The sequence below is a fragment of the Asterias rubens genome, chromosome 10 (genome assembly GCF_902459465.1).
Source record: "Asterias rubens chromosome 10, eAstRub1.3, whole genome shotgun sequence".
Lineage (NCBI taxonomy): Eukaryota > Metazoa > Echinodermata > Asteroidea > Forcipulatida > Asteriidae > Asterias > Asterias rubens.
Window position 1 is genome coordinate 8,047,389 of NC_047071.1, and position 15,719 is coordinate 8,063,107.

Consider the following 15,719-nt stretch of genomic DNA (forward strand, 5'->3'; position numbering starts at 1 on the left):
TATACATTGCTTGTGACTGGTATTTAGCCGTTGTTTACTTAGCATAACAATTGAGTTGAGTCTTGGCCGGGAATCTGATTTTACAAAGCAAGGATTTTTTTGCTTAAGCAAAATTTTGTGCTGAAGCAGCATTTTGTGCTTAAGCAGCTCTATGAAATTGGGCCCTGTACACTGTGCGGCGGCTTATTTTTCCTGTTGTTTCCTGCTTATTTTTTGCCAAGCCAAAAAAATAAAGGTAGTATTTTCTGCTTTGAGACGCTCTACAAAATTGGGCCTGGGCAGGGCTCAAACCTTATCAGAGACACAAGAACTTGAGTATGGTGTACCTCCATGATGCTACACACTGAAACGTTTGGTGCATTATTAATGTTAGTCAAAACAATGGGCCCAATCGGCTGAATTTTTTCAAACAGTTGCTGAGATTAAAAGGAATAGACAATTTTGGGTTAGTTAGTTTTTAGGTAATTAGTTTCAAACAAATTTATTATGCAACTCAAAGACATGGTAGGTATTTTTTAATTGCGTCATACAAATTCCTCATCTTGTAAAATATTCACTTTCAGCTCATTTATACAAAACAAAAATATTTTTAAGAAATAAATATTCCATTAAATTTATTACCGGTAAACATTTATGACAACTTTAAATAAAAAGCAATACAAAAGTTAAGATTGTGGCATGTGTGATCACAAAAAAATGGCATTTTAAATTTTTGATCTTAAATGTTAAAACCTGCATACTTGTTTTACTTTAAAATAATAGTTTCCATGGAAACCATGGACACATTTTCAATGTATTTAATGGTTCTGACCTCCATCTATGTAGATCAGATTTGAAAACACCCAGGCTGCTTGCATTTGGCACTAGAAGGGTTTATTAGCATGACACTTCATTCGTGTAGGCTAAACAGTTTTTCTTTACAAAGGGCACCTCCATGAGAAAGATGCAATTTTCTACTTTGGCATAGGTAGGAACTGGAAGCACCCAGCTCGGGAGGAAATTTCATACAGATGCTTTAATTAGAAGCACAAAATTTGCTTTAAAAAGCACAAAAATAGCTTGATTATTTTACACATGTTACTTGCCAAAATTCCATGCCGTAGACATTGGTTGTGACTGGCATTTAGCTGTTGTTTACTTTTTAGCATAACAATTGAGTGGAGTCTTGGCTGGTAATCTGATTTTACTTAGCCTGGATCTTTTTAGCTTAAAGGCAGTGGACACTATTGGTATATACTCAAAATAATTATTAGCATAAAACATTTCCTGGTGATGAATAATGGGGATAGGTTGATGGTATAAAACATTGTGATAAACGGCTCCCTCTGAAGTGCCATAGTTTTTGAGAAATAAGTAATTTTGATTTCAAGACCTCATATTTAGAACTTGAAGTCTCGAAATCAACCATCTAAACGTACACAACTTCATGTGACATGGGTGTTTTTTTCTTTCACTATTATCTCGCAACTTCGATGACCGATTGAGTTCAAACTTTCACAGGTTAGTTATTTTATGCGTATGTTGAGATACACCAACTGTGAAGGCTGGGCTTTGATAATTACCAATAGTGTCCACTGCCTTTAAGTAAGTTTTGTGCATAAGCAGCTCTATGAAATTGGACCCTGGTAGTTAGACACTCAACTCTGCATTGTATATGCAGCTGAGGAGTCCAACCAGGGCCCAGTTTCATAGAGCTGCTTAAGCACAAAAAAATAATGCTAATCAGAATAAGGTTACAAGCCAAACTACCATGTCACATGTTCAAGTTGTGATAGGTATCTAGTTCATTTCTGCTTAGCTCAATATCGTTAAGAAAAGTTTTCTGCTTAAGCAGCTCTATGAAATTGCGCCTGGGCTAGGGAGCATCAAGATAACGTTCAGGGCAATGGAGGCAGTTTCCTCTATTGCCCCATCTTAAGTATCAAGCCTGGATTAATGTTCATCCACTTCCAAAACATTGATGACGTGAGATACAATACAATCCACAGACTCTCTAATATCCTCTGTTAAGACCATCACCCCTTCATCAGGGGTAGGCTCTTCTAGAGTCTCAAGCTGTGAATCTAATAAGGAGACCGGCATAAAGTGATCACGATTCATCATTCTCTGGGCAATGATTTCCCTGGTCCCCTTTAGATACACTAATGTGATGCAGCTACTGAGTGTTGAGGTTGAGTCAGTGTTAATAGGTGTTAGAGTCAGTCCTGTGAAGAGGAGTTTCCGATAACTCTGCTTCAGGGCTGAACAGGCCAAGATACCATTTCGATTATCATCATACCACCTGATGAAAAAAAAAAAAAAAAAACTCTGAATGTGATGACGTGCAAATTTTAAATACAAGTTAGAACAACAGAAAATGTCCCCTTTGTTTCAACAAACTGAGAGATAGTTCAGTCAGACACAATAACATTGGATTTGTAATGGTGTACCTCCAAAATCTCTGATCAACATTTTCTTGCAAAAATGGTAAATACATCAGGCCAAGTGAACAATAAAACAGTATCTTGTCCTGTCCTGGCTTTTTTGGAAAAAGGAAGGAGGCAGTCTATATTTAAATAAGGGAATAAAAGGGTAGCGACGAGTTCTTACATGGCCGTTTAAAACCGGCAGGGTCGAATCCCTGCAAGGTTTTAAACGGACGTTTAAGAACAAGTCACTTCTCTTTTATTCCCATTCATAAATGCCCTTTTGTTAAAAAGCGTTAAAAAAAAGCGTTACAGACACTTTGACAGTTGAAAATTTGAGGTTTGAAATATTGTTTTCAAAAACTTTGTGAAGAGTCTGTTGCGCGTGGTCACGCGCTTAGAAATAGATTACGTGCGCGCTTAGAAGTACGGTAGATAACGCGCTGTTACTTACAGCTATGAATTGCGATCCGCGTGATAATCTTGCGCGCCTGACACGCGGAAGCCAGCCGGTTATAAACACTGGTCATTATCAACCGTTAAACACTCCCAAGTGACGCGCTCTCCACCAATGGAAGTAGAGAAATAGTCTGGGATATTTATGAATCCAAGATTAAGTTGACTTCCTATGTCTATGCCACTCATTAAAGACTGCATACTGTACATACTATAACATGCATACTTGGAAAACACATACTTGGAAAACGCAACAGGAAACATAACATTAAAGAAATTATATTGAGACAACTGTAAAAAGGAAAGTGGGTGGAGACAATTGCTGGTTTCTGTTATACCATGGTCTTGAAAAGTAGACATAAAGTTTGATTGATTATGGTATTCCTTATTGAGTAAAGTGATCTTTGATCAGGAAATGTTGCCATGCCCCATTTCAGAAATAGTTTCACTTATTAACGGTTATGAGAAATTTCAGACTTTTTTCTGAATTTCAATTTGTTGTCTGCCTGGTGAGAAAACAAGTAGATATTTTGTTCAGGCATAAATGAAATCATACTCATGTATCTAGTGCCAAGGACACAGTTTCTGTAAAGCTTCTCTAGATCTTGAACCCAAGGGGTTACAAAAAAATGGGTGGAAGTGCCTTCTTATCATACCTCCCAAAACTTGCATCCTAGGTATAGACCTTGTCATTAATGACTCTCGCCTGATTAACTGTATCATTATGCCTTTAGTCATGTTAGTTATAATTAAAAAGGGTATATTATAGCCTACATATTTACCTTTGAAGTTTTTGATGTAATGAAACAAGCCATCCATACCTATCCTGAACAAAATTAAAACAATTAAAATAAAATGAGTATAACATATTGTGAATTAAAATTTTTATTTATCTATTGGTACATGTACTATTTTGTTTATTTGTAACAAACAAATGCATGATCCGACTGCTTTAGAAATGATACAACATTTTCTAAACGATCAAAGCTTTAAAAAGCTTTGATAGAGAATTACATTGAGAATGTATTGATAAAGAGAAACTATATTGAAATAAAAAGGACCTGATCAGTCAAGGCAATTTGTTGAGCCATTTTCTGTTTGTTGGACTCTGGATGGAAGTCATCGGCATCTGCAAACTCCCAACCAACCTAGTGAAGAAAAAAGGTATAAAGAAAATGGGAAACATCAACTTAGTTTAACCTGTAATTTTTAATCTCTACAGTGACATAGACTCCTTGTCCAGGGCCCAATTTCATAGAGCTGCTTATCACAAAAAAGCTCCTTAGCATGAAATGTCTTCCTTGATAAAAACAAGATTACCAACCAAATTTCCACGTGATTTTCAGAATAGGCAAAGAACAGCTGAATACCAGTAACAAGCAATGTGCAACTAATAGAAATTTGGTTGTTTATCCTGTTCTTATCAAGGAAGAATTTTCATGCTAAGCATATATTTTGTGCTTGGGCCCTGGTCTTGGCATGGCAGCATGACTGAACAGCGTAGTGCTGGGGCCAGCTGTAACTTCTGATGAGGATGTGTATGCCAGTGCAAGCGCCAGACGACACCTCACCCTGTTTTGGCACAGCTTGGCCTTTTTCATTTGTTTTCAACTGTTGACTGTTGAAGTTGTTATAGTTAAACTTGTTGACTCACTGTGTGATTGGAATTTTTGTGGAAGGTGCATAAATTCTTACTGCAACATTAATGGAGTCTGCAATAGTACCTTACCTTTTCAGAAAGAATTCTGCCAACAATAGATCTGAGTACAGAAAACAAACAAACACACAAACAATTTAATGTTCATGAAGGGACACATCGTTCCATAACCCCCCCCCCCCCCAGTTAGTTTCAATAATCTACATCCACTCAAATAATTTCTAGTTTTGTTTTAGTTTCAGTCTCATGACAATGAGTGTATGACAATTGAAAGAAACCATTTAATAACTGCTCCAGGAAATTGATACCTTTAAAGGCACTGGGCACCTTTGGTAATTGCAAAGACTGGTCTTCTCACTTAGTGTATCTCAACATATGCGCAAAATAACAAACCTGTGAAATTTTGAGCTCAATTGGTCGTAAAAGTTGCGAGATTATAATGAAAGAAAAACACCCTCGTCACACAAAGTTGTGTGCTTTAGTTGCTTGATTTCGAGACCCCAAAATCTAATTCTGAGCTCTCGAAATCAAATTGTATAAAAACGCTTCTTTCCCCAAAAACTACGTCACTTCGGAGGGAGCCGTTTCTCACAATGTTTTATAACCTCTCCCCATTACTTGTTACCGCAAGTAAGGTTTTATGCTAATAATGATTTTGAGTAATTACCAATAGTGTCCACTGCCTTTAAAATAATAAAATTTTACTCAAAAAGTAATGGTACCAGCTAAAATTGTCATATACAATTTTTGTATGTTTTTATGCCTAGCTAAAATTGTTAATGCACTTTTTTCTGATTTAGCACCAGCAGTTCCTTGATCACTCATGAAAGTGGTTTTAATTTTTTCAATAAATTATCTTTAACCAAGTCAAAATGGCAAAATATCTTGGCACTTTAAGGGAAAAACCTGTAGTCTGAAGTCTGGTTTACTGAAATTTGTTAACTTGTTTAAAGGGAAGGTACATGTTTGTTAATTACTCAAAACAAACATTAACTTAAAAACTGACTTGGTAACGAGCATTGGAGAGCTGTTGATAGTACAAAACATTGTGGGAGAAGACTCCCTCTGAAGCAATGTAGTTTTTTTTAGAAAGTCGAAGAGGTAATTTCTCACTAAAATAATAAAAGACTTCTAGCTGGAAGTATAGAAGTCTTTTATTCTTTTCTGAAAGCTCACAAATTCGTCCAACAAGGGTGTTCTTCTTTCATCATTTTCTCGCAACTTCGATGGCCAATTGAGCCCAAATTTTCACAGGCTTGTTAATTTATGTTTATGATGGGATACACCAACTCCTTAGTGAGAACACTGGTCTTTGACAACAACCAAACGTGTACACAGTGCCTTTAATGGGAAGGTACACGTTTGTTAAATACTCAAAACAAATATTAAATAAAAACTGACTTGGTAACGAGCATTGGAGAGCTGTTTGTAGTTACATAACATTGTAAGAAACAGCTCATCGACTTCGAGAAAGAGGTAATTTCTCACTAAAATAATAAAACTTCTAGCCAGAAGTCTTTTGTTCCTATCTGAAAGCACACAAACTAGTCAAACAATGGTGTTTTTTTCTCCCATCGTTTTCTCGCAACTTCGTGGACAAGTTACCTCAAATGTTCACAGGTTTGTTACTTTATGCTTATGTTGGGATACACCAAGAGAGAAGACTGGGCCCAATTTCATGGCTCTGATTACTGTAAGCACAGAATCGGCGCTTACGGAAGCAGGGAATTCTGGGCAAGCATATTTCATGGGTTAGCGGCGAATTTTGGCTTCTGCGCGTGCGTACACCACGTTACTAGGCATTCTACGCTTACAAGGCTAGCGCAGAAATTCGGCGCTTGCACGTAAGCAGGGAATCGCGATCGTTAGCGCAGAATTCGGCGGTAAGCATAGCCATGAAATTGGGCCCTGGTCTTTGACAATTACCAAACGTGTACCTTCCCTTTAAAGGCAGTGGACACTATTGGTAATTACTCAAAATAATTATTAGCATAAAAACTCACTTGGTAACGAGTAAAGGGGAGAGGTTGATAGTATAAAACATTCTGACAAACGGCTCCCTCTGGTATGACGTAGCTTTCGAGAAAGAAGTAATTTTCCACGAATTTGATTTCGAGACCTCAGATTTAGAATTTGAGGTCTCGAAATCAAGCATCTGAAAGCACACAACTTCGCGTGACAAGGGTGTTGTTTCTTTCATAGTTATCACGCAACTCCGACGACCAATCTTGCTCAAATTTTCATAGGTTTGTTATTTTATGCAAATGTTGAGATACACCAAGTGAGAAGACTGGTCTTTGACAATTACCAATAGTGTCCACGGTCTTTAAGCTTTGAATCTGTTTATTTGACATTTTAACGTTTCCCCAGCCTTCATGTAATTTGTGTTTACTGCAAAGCCATCAGTGCCCACTGTCAGACAACCCGCCCCTCCCCCCCCCTTCGAAATTTGGCAACCCTGTCTTGATTGGTTAAAAGTTTAGGTGTGTTATACTTTCCACTTCCACAGACACCCATCAATAGGACGATCTTAACCATCTTCACAAAATTTACTGCAACCATACAAGCACAGGTTTACAGCAACTTATACATAATATTATTCATGTTGATATATGAATGCAATTCAACTAAGAAATAAGATGTATCTGATGAAGTCGAGGCAGGTGTATTAAAGTACAATGTATGTTTACCGATAAAACGTATGCGCTTTGTGAAGATTTTCGCTGACGTTAATGTGTGACGGGTACCATTATGTATAGGTTTTAACACTGAATGTAGCGCAATCAGCGGTTACCAGTGCTACTTTTACCGCCTACATTCTAGAGAGTACAAAGCAGGGTTATTGTAGAGGTCAAATGTCAGCTACAAACCCTTTTTTGTCATGTTTGTCTAGATCTACCTGTGTGGAAAATGCCTGTCCCCAGGAGCTTTCCCGGCTTCAATCAGACCTTACTCTGATTTATTATTCGTCAGCTAAAATGTGACAGATGCCGAAATGGCGCGGATATTTCAGTGCACGGTGAAAGTGTTAGACGATCAAGTGGAAACCTCTCTGGTGATAGATTTCAAGGTGGGTATGCTCACCGTCCGTACCGTCCGGGCGCTGGATTGCCAGGCGGGGTCAGCAGTGCGTTTTGCAACGTGCTGTGTTGATCGAAAGCATGTAAAATGAATATTGCAAATGCAAGCAACGCGATACTGCATTGTTTTGTGGGTGGGTGTGTACTGTCTGTGGAAAACACCATGCACTTGCGAACGGGTTGCAAACCCTGTTTTGTAAATATGGAATTAGAGAATTAGTGTTACTTCTGTTTGTTTGTTTATTTGTTTCATCCTTTCTTTCTTTAGTTAGTTAGAGTAGAAATTAGTTTTAGATTCGAACAGATCTTTCCATCAATCATGTCAATAATATCATCATCATCATGCTCATGTTCAACAAGGGATTTGGCAAACTCCTTCCATGATTCAGTCTAGACCCAAGTAACTGGGGCGCTGTACTCCTTTTTTTCAAAATTTTGACATTCTCGGTTGTGCAAGTTCGACCGAGAATGTCAAAATTTTGAAAAAAGGAGTACAGTGCCCCAGTTAGGCCTACTGGGTCTAGATTCAGACAATGGTTTCTGACACTCAGTCACAATAAAACATAAAATATAGGTTAACTCGGAGCTGCCCCATTTTTGGGGATGGTTGAGGCGCAGAGATACATGTATCCTCCGATACCCCAAATCTGCGCATAACAAATATTCCTGCAGGCACCTTTCCTGCCGCGTAACATTTTATTTTACAAAACGCAATGACATAATTTTTTGATTTCATGAAAGTGTACAGCATAATCTTCAATCTCCTGCAAAGATGGGACAAATCGTAGCCTTTCTGGTTGATATTTTAGATAATCTATAATTTTAGTAGAAAATATTACCTTAAGACTAAACACAAAACATGCCTAGCTATAAAATGGTTGATAAAAACACTTAAAACACCCTGATACAAAGTGTGGGTAGTGTTCGAATCCCACCCGAGTAAAATGCCTGTGATTTTTTTCACAGGACTCGGGAAAGTACTGAGTATACAGTGCTACACACATCGGTGTACATGTATATGGGTAAAAACCAAAAAAATAAATTAATATTCTTTATCCGATGCAAATTTAACATCTAGGCCTATTACATTACATATTACATTTTAAAAATGTATTAACTAAAAAAATACATACAATACACACTTGGTATCTTAAAGCACTTGTTCTTTTTTCTGTTTGTACATATGCACATGATGTAAATTTTTCAAAATAATTCACAGCCATTTCTCCAAATAACTAAAACTATTTTACTATTGAGAAAGATAATAGACCCTTTAAAAATAAGCCCTCGATTAGGGTCCAGTTTTGTTTATTTCTGAGTACCTACTCGTATAAAAAAAAACCACATTATTGTATTGAAAGTGCATGCATTGTTGTAGATCGGGAATCAGCCACTATGACTATCAGCCTCTATTGACAATGTAGAATTGTTGAGCGCTCTAATCCAGTTTCATGTCTCGGTCTAGTGGACATGACGAGTTTACCCAACGGAACAGACTAAGCCTACGCTTGTCTATGTGTTTATCAAAAGTGCTGGTTATTTATGTTGTTGTGATATTATATTGGTATTTGGCTCTGTGGAATACCTGTACAGATGTAGCTTTACACTTTGTTTAAATTATGAGGTTACAAATAATAAAAGTTTGCAATAACAAATACTTTGGGGTTTTAAAAAGCTTTTCTCGTAATTAAAACTACACAAAAATACAACAGACTGGTAGGCATACAGTATTATAACAGGTACATGTAAGTGAATGTGAAAGGTGTCATTTTTTCTTGGTACCTTCCAAAGTCCTGTGAAAACATATAAATCATGTTTTTTACGGTTCCAAAAGCTTTGCCACTCTAGAGCAGTTTCACTTACAAATGTATCATGGCTCTGATAACCGTGAAATTCTCTATTCGTATAGGGCCTACAGTATTTGATTGTACGGCACCCTTTAAACATGTTAAACATGTATGTTAACATGGTTAAAGTGCATGAAAATAGACCTACATGTAGTTTATTTGTAAGCTCAGATTTCTGCAGTAAGCTGAGCCATGAAATTAGGCCCGTACATGTATCTCTTACTACTACTATTGAGCTTGCCTGATACTGTAGCTATCTGTACATACAATGCAGAGACAGTTGGATCAAATACTTTAGCAGAGGGTGTATGCAGATCATGTGTACTACAGTACAGGGATTTTAAACATGTTTTAAAGTGAAGTTTGCACCAAGATAAAGAATGTTATTTTTTTTTACCCTTAAATGTACATCGATGTGTGTTTTTAAACAGCTTCTTGAGCGGAATGATTTTAACAGAAATGGTATTTGAACTTGTTTACTAATGAATTTTTCGTAATTATCAATAAAATAATCAAGCCCCAACCTGAAGGTTTTGAAAAACTAAAAATACTTCTGCCGTTTACAGCGCTCGTCAAATGACAATGCATTGATGTCATTTGTGGGAGTTTGCTTTGTTATATCCACGCTGCAACAAAGCGGCTTTACAAATTGGCAGATTGGAGCTCCCAACTATGACATTTTGAGAGTGATTACATAACAGAGCTTCTTGCAAATCTCTCAGAAAAGCGCTTGATAAGGGTTATATTCAAAATGATTGTTTTTTTTTACACAATTAAAATCTATTAAAAATCATATGACTCGTTTTCCTTAATTATTGAAAACATTTCAAATGAAATTCAGCAAGTTGGTCTTTTAAAACTATTTGAAACTGCTTGTTATGAAATAGGGGCCTACATACATGTATGGTTAGACCTTAAAAGTCAAATATATAATAATCCACACAAGTATCACTCGAAATTGCACGGTTTTCCTTTTACCTCGCGAACTAACACGGTCGGCCATTTTTGGGAGCCAAAATTTTGACTCCCCAAAATAGCCGACTGTATTTCTTTTCGACGTACACATGTATAAGGAAAACTGTGCAATTTCGAGGCATGTTTGTGTGGATCATTATTTAATATATTATACTTTTAAATTATCTTTCTAAACATTTGTAATTCACAACAAACGGTTTCCAACGCTTTTCAAAGACCAACTCGACCGATCCAAGGCAACGTGTTCCTTTAAGTATGATTTACTTTTTGAGACCTTCATTGGACAACAAAAGAGGATTTAATCTCTCTTACTCTATAGCTTATAGCGTTCGGCCGGGGCAATTCTAGATTGGCAATAGGTGATGGGTTCGAATCCTATCTGGAGAAACACATTTTTCTGGATTTGTTTGCTCATGAATTGGGAAGTATGTACTACTTGGGTAAACACGCATTCCTGTTTGTATACTGTACTTTCTGTTCATGCTAAACTGCTTTTTCAATGTCTGGTGATGACGATTTCATTATGTTGGAAAATTGGAATGGTATCAATGTCTGAACATGTGCACAATGACCATGATGACATGAACAGATGAAGATGAATAAATGAAGATGGTGTGTCCATGGAGGAGGGATACTACGTCATGTCTCCCAGTCAAAGCTCAAATTGAATTTGCTTGTAAGTTAGTTTTTAGGGGGATGCCATTCCTGTACATAACAACTGAACATATTAAGTCTAACATGGAATGATTCTTGTTGCAGTCACAGTCATAACAGTTTGGACAACACATGTGTTGAGTTGTAAGAAGGAACGATTCAGTCTACTCCTGGCATAACCTTTAGAAGAATGACTGGAATCCTATTACTTGCCACTAGGGATGCACTGGACAACTGTCTCTCAATGTAGACGCATCAGACATGTCACAATCAAATACCATTCTCTGTATGCAGAATTTCCAAATTGACTGAGTGTAAATAAATTACCGACCGTATAAATAATTTTCACTGTACTTTACTGCATGGCCAAATAATGAACTTACAATGTAAAATGTAGAAGGTTTTATGATTCTCCACTCGACAAATTCACATGTAATGCCTTTTGGATACCTCCATCCACACACTTTCTTCACTGGTGCATATTATTTTAATATATTACATTATGGTGTTTATAAATGCTCTAGTGCGGGCTGATTGTTGGTACATTAAATGGAGACCAAGGACAAAACAATAAAGGGAAAACAAGGACTCCATCTGTCCTAAAGACTGGGGTCCTCCACAAATAATTTTGTGCGCAAAGTCCATGGGAAACTGTTGAGTGCAGTAAATGGTAAAGAAGATGTGCATAGTACTCCACAAGCATGACAAGGATGCATTTTTGAGAATGTGTGTACATGTACACTGGTGTTTTGTATTTAAATGATGTCTCAAAAAAAGGAGGAAGGAAATAATTGTGGTAACATGTTAAAGACTACAAAAGGCCCATGCTATAAAGTTACATAATGTACCTTTATGGCTTCAAGTACATATGCCGCGCATTTTCAAAACCTGTGAAAACCTGTGAAAACCTGTACACATGTAGAGCTAAAAACAGACAAATTACATGTAGATTTCCAACGCAGAAAGACAAAGGACAGGCTTTAAAACTTGACCATAACTCTAAATTGAAACATTTCGCAGGTAAGTTCAAGTATGTGTTATTGAAGTCTTAGAAGATGGAAATACCTCAAAACCATTGATGACATTTTTATACAGACCTTGGAAGGTCTGTTAGTTACTGATTGCATGTAGGAAAAAACCCAAACAACTTACATACATTGTAAAAATGTCACGTTAACTAAGTTTCTTTTTTGTTATCGAACTGGACAGAAAATTATTGAATCAAGTGGAGCAAGGCGAGATGCAAATGTCAAATAATGAAATTTAAATTGATTGAAAAAGTATGACATCACATATGTACAATGCCGCCAATTTATTGACAGACTAGAAATAAATTTTATGGCATGAGGCTTTTTATGCAAGCTTCGTTGTCTTTTATATAGCCTGTGATGCTGCCTAGAATACTAGACCATTCATTGATTCCGTTACATGTTCAAATGCCATTTTATCACTGAATTTTAAGAAGACAAAAATTCTGGACATGAAGAAAAAAAATTATGATATTTTTTGAGTACAGTGGAAAATACAATATAAGGCCTTGGTCATAATGATTCCAGGCAGTTTTTATACAATTTTCACAGTCCACACATGAACAATAAATTCAGAAAGGTCTGACTCGACTTGCTGACTCTGATTTCAAGAGCAGTTAAGAGATTTGTGCGGTTAATTAATTAATTAAATTAAAGCACAGTCGTCCCTTGGATTGTGATGATTAATTGTACTTCATATATAGTCTTCAAGAGCGGGTACATGTACAATGAATACCTTTGCCTTAGGTAATTACCCTACAAATTAATGACCGTTTTATTAATGTGGTTTTAGGGGGAGGGATTCCAATCTGAGAAACGTTTCTGCATCAAACAGTTGATTAATTTTACGAGGGTAGATTAAAGGAACACGTCCAAACAGGTCAAAAGGGTGTCATGTACTTTGCCAAAGTCTTACCGTCTATATTGTTGGTAAGCTTTATGACTTGGATTTTGCTTTGTCCTGTGTCTTTTCTTATGAGTTCAATAAAAAGCAAATAGTTTAGATGAATTTGCCATGACAGGAAATGGGGCAATTTGTAGGGATGAGCAAGCGATGTTAACCTTGACATGCAATGTGTTTGTACTTGGCCCCTAATACATGTATGGGTAAGTGGTTAAAAGTGGTTGAATATACACAAGACTTGCAGGGTCTACAATGTACATTATGTACGTATAGGCCTAATTGATAAATTAAAGTACAATTTACAATGATTAAGTGGTAATGGACTCAAGTCTCAACCCTCAAGGCTAAACTAAAAAGTGAAGATATTGGATTGTTATTTGTAACAAAGCATTACAGAATGTACACAATTTACCGATGGTCATGATGGTATACTGTTTGCATTCAGGCCATTGTCATCAGTCAGTACAATCAACATTGACAAGCAATTCATTTCTGATGTCTAACATGTAAGCCTACAAGTGCAGTGTGTCTCAAACCAGGCATGTGTGACACTGTAAATTGTGCATGTTATCTGAAGTGTTGGTTGGCCACCACTGGCATGCTATTGTTAAAATATTCTTTCCATCTTGAGATACACAAATGTATTCCATGGACAGGGATGGTATTTGAAAGGTATTTCATAGCTTGTGACCATTCATGCCTTTTGGTTGAGTCATGTTCTGTGTAAGTTTTTAAAAATAAATTTCAAACTTGTATCCCTTGAACAAATAACATTTAGAATCATCGTTATTTTTGTAAAAATAAAAACAAATGACTAAACCACATTCTAGAAAGTTTAAGTTACTTTTTGGAACTCCTTGATAGAATTTACAGACTTTGTTTTTTTCCCCCAGCTGATCAGCTGATTTCTTCTTTTTTGGTTTGTCAGCTGTGCCAAAACCTGTTCAAGTGCTTGCTGGGTGCCTGTAACTTTCGTCTTTTTGACAAACTGCAGTTTTCCTGCCTGAATTTAGTAGTGCAACAAAATGATCTTCAACAGCTGTAAAAGCTAACATTTTGCTTGCAAATTTATTGTGCTGAAGTCCACCATATGTTGAATAGCATTAGCGTTGTTTAAGGATCAAAATGAGGCATATGAATCCAAATACATGGATAAAGACAGAAAGTGGAATAAGGAAATCTTGATTTAGCAAAGTTGTGTAACCGGCCAAATGGCAATCAATGTGCTTCTAATTAGAATGGTTTATATAAGCCAATGAGTAAAAACAATCACAGGACTTGGTTGTGACTGGTTCACTTTTCTGAGCAAAGTAAGCAAGACAAAATGGCAGCATTATGAAAATTTTCAAAATGTTTGTTTTACTTAACAGAAAGATGCAAAAGGGCAGTTCTTGCTGGATGAGGCATGCAGTAGACAGAACCTGGCTGAGAAGGATTACTTCGGCTTGCGCTACATCGATGGAGAAAAACAACGGGTAAGTTAAATACCATAATGTTACTTTTATTATATTGTATCTCTCTAAGGAACAGTGGTGGTTCAATAAAAAAATGGTGGTTAAAGAAAGAACTGATGTTGTCACAACTTGGCATTAGTAAGACGGCGTTTCCATCAGTTTACTCTGTCTTAGGGAGAAAAGCTGGACTGAGATGACGCATGCTTCTTAATGAAGTGCGTAAGCATCTTGAGGTCTGAGTATACTCTGTCTTTGGGAGAAAAGCTGGACTGAGATGACGTATGCTTCTTAGTGAGGTGCGTAAGCATCTTGAGGTCTGAGTATACTCTGTCTTAGGGAGAAAAGCTGGACTGAGATGGCGCATGCTTCTTAATGAGGTGCGTAAGCATCTTGAGGTCTGAGTATACTCTGTCTTAGGGAGAAAAGCTGGACTGAGATGGCGCATGCTTCTTAGTGAGGTGCGTAAGCATCTTGAGGTCTGAGTATACTCTGTCTTTGGGAGAAAAGCTGGACTGAGATGACGCATGCTTCTTAGTGAGGTGCGTAAGCATCTTGAGGTCTGAGTATACTCTGTCTTTGGGAGAAAAGCTGGACTGAGATGACGCATGCTTCTTAGTGAAGTGCGTAAGCATCTTGAGGTCTGAGTATACTCTGTCTTTGGGAGAAAAGCTGGACTAAGATGGCGCATGCTTCTTAGTGAAGTGCGTAAGCATCTTGAGGTCTGAGATTTAGAAAAAAGTATGTAAGTAGCTTGAATACTGGGTTGAAAATTGAGAACTGGGTGGTGTTGCACAGCTGGAAGGAGTGTGGAACAACTGCTGTGACAGACAAATACCAGTACTGTATAGCCCTTTTCACTAGATTCTATTTCCCGGGGTTATGGCACTATGAGTGCTTTACCCCCGGTCTACCCTTGCAAATGGGCATACCTCGAGGAATACATTGTAGCCAACCCTGCTCCGGAGTAAGGGTAAGCGGTAAAACCCTGGGCTATTCTTGATACAAGCAGCTTTGGACGGGGACAAAGTATGGAAATGTGCCCTGTAACCGTGGGGTTTGGTGATTTTAGGGATTGGCTGGGATTCATGTGACTGTTTTGTCAAGCCAGTTTTCAGTAACAACGGTTGTACTTTTAAATGACATGAACTTACATTAACAGGCATTAACTTTTTGTTTGTTTTTTATCCTGTAGCATTGGCTGGATTTGAAGAAAAGCATAGTGAAGCAGTTGAGAGGTTTGTGTATAAATATTATAAGTT

The 15,719-nt window shown here is 37.2% G+C and overlaps 2 protein-coding genes across 3 annotated transcripts in view; one reads left to right on the forward strand and one right to left on the reverse strand.

The window, feature by feature from the left end:
• Positions 1-1,776: 1,776 nt before the first annotated feature.
• On the reverse strand, positions 1,777-7,190 carry LOC117295475 (probable gluconokinase). Its single transcript, XM_033778144.1, has 5 exons — positions 7,013-7,190; positions 4,591-4,621; positions 3,923-4,009; positions 3,644-3,687; positions 1,777-2,281 (listed from the first exon to the last, which is right to left on the reverse strand). The coding sequence occupies exons 1-5, from the start codon at positions 7,078-7,080 to the stop codon at positions 1,933-1,935; spliced, it is 579 nt and encodes a 192-aa protein (XP_033634035.1). The 5' UTR covers positions 7,081-7,190; the 3' UTR covers positions 1,777-1,932.
• Positions 7,191-7,417: 227 nt separating this feature from the next.
• The window catches only part of LOC117295474 (FERM domain-containing protein 5-like), a 28,486-nt gene continuing 20,184 nt past the window's right edge, over positions 7,418-15,719 (forward strand). For both annotated transcript variants that reach the window (XM_033778142.1, XM_033778143.1), the window contains exons 1-3: positions 7,418-7,588; positions 14,377-14,481; positions 15,653-15,695. In XM_033778142.1, the coding sequence (XP_033634033.1) occupies positions 7,514-7,588; positions 14,377-14,481; positions 15,653-15,695 (223 nt within the window). In that variant the 5' untranslated portion in view covers positions 7,418-7,513. The remainder of the gene's footprint in view (positions 7,589-14,376; positions 14,482-15,652; positions 15,696-15,719) is intronic.

Bases quoted from the DNA above. Each gene is read 5' to 3' on its own strand.
- LOC117295475 (XM_033778144.1), bottom strand. From the start codon at position 7,080: ATGGTTGCAGTAAATTTTGTGAAGATGGTTAAGATCGTCCTATTGATG. The intron at 4,622-7,012 runs GTATAACACACC...TTCTGTACTCAG, and splicing joins GGTGTCTGTGGAAGTGGAAA to ATCTATTGTTGGCAGAATTC. The intron at 2,282-3,643 runs GTAAATATGTAG...TTTTTTCATCAG, and splicing joins TTACATCAAAAACTTCAAAG to GTGGTATGATGATAATCGAA.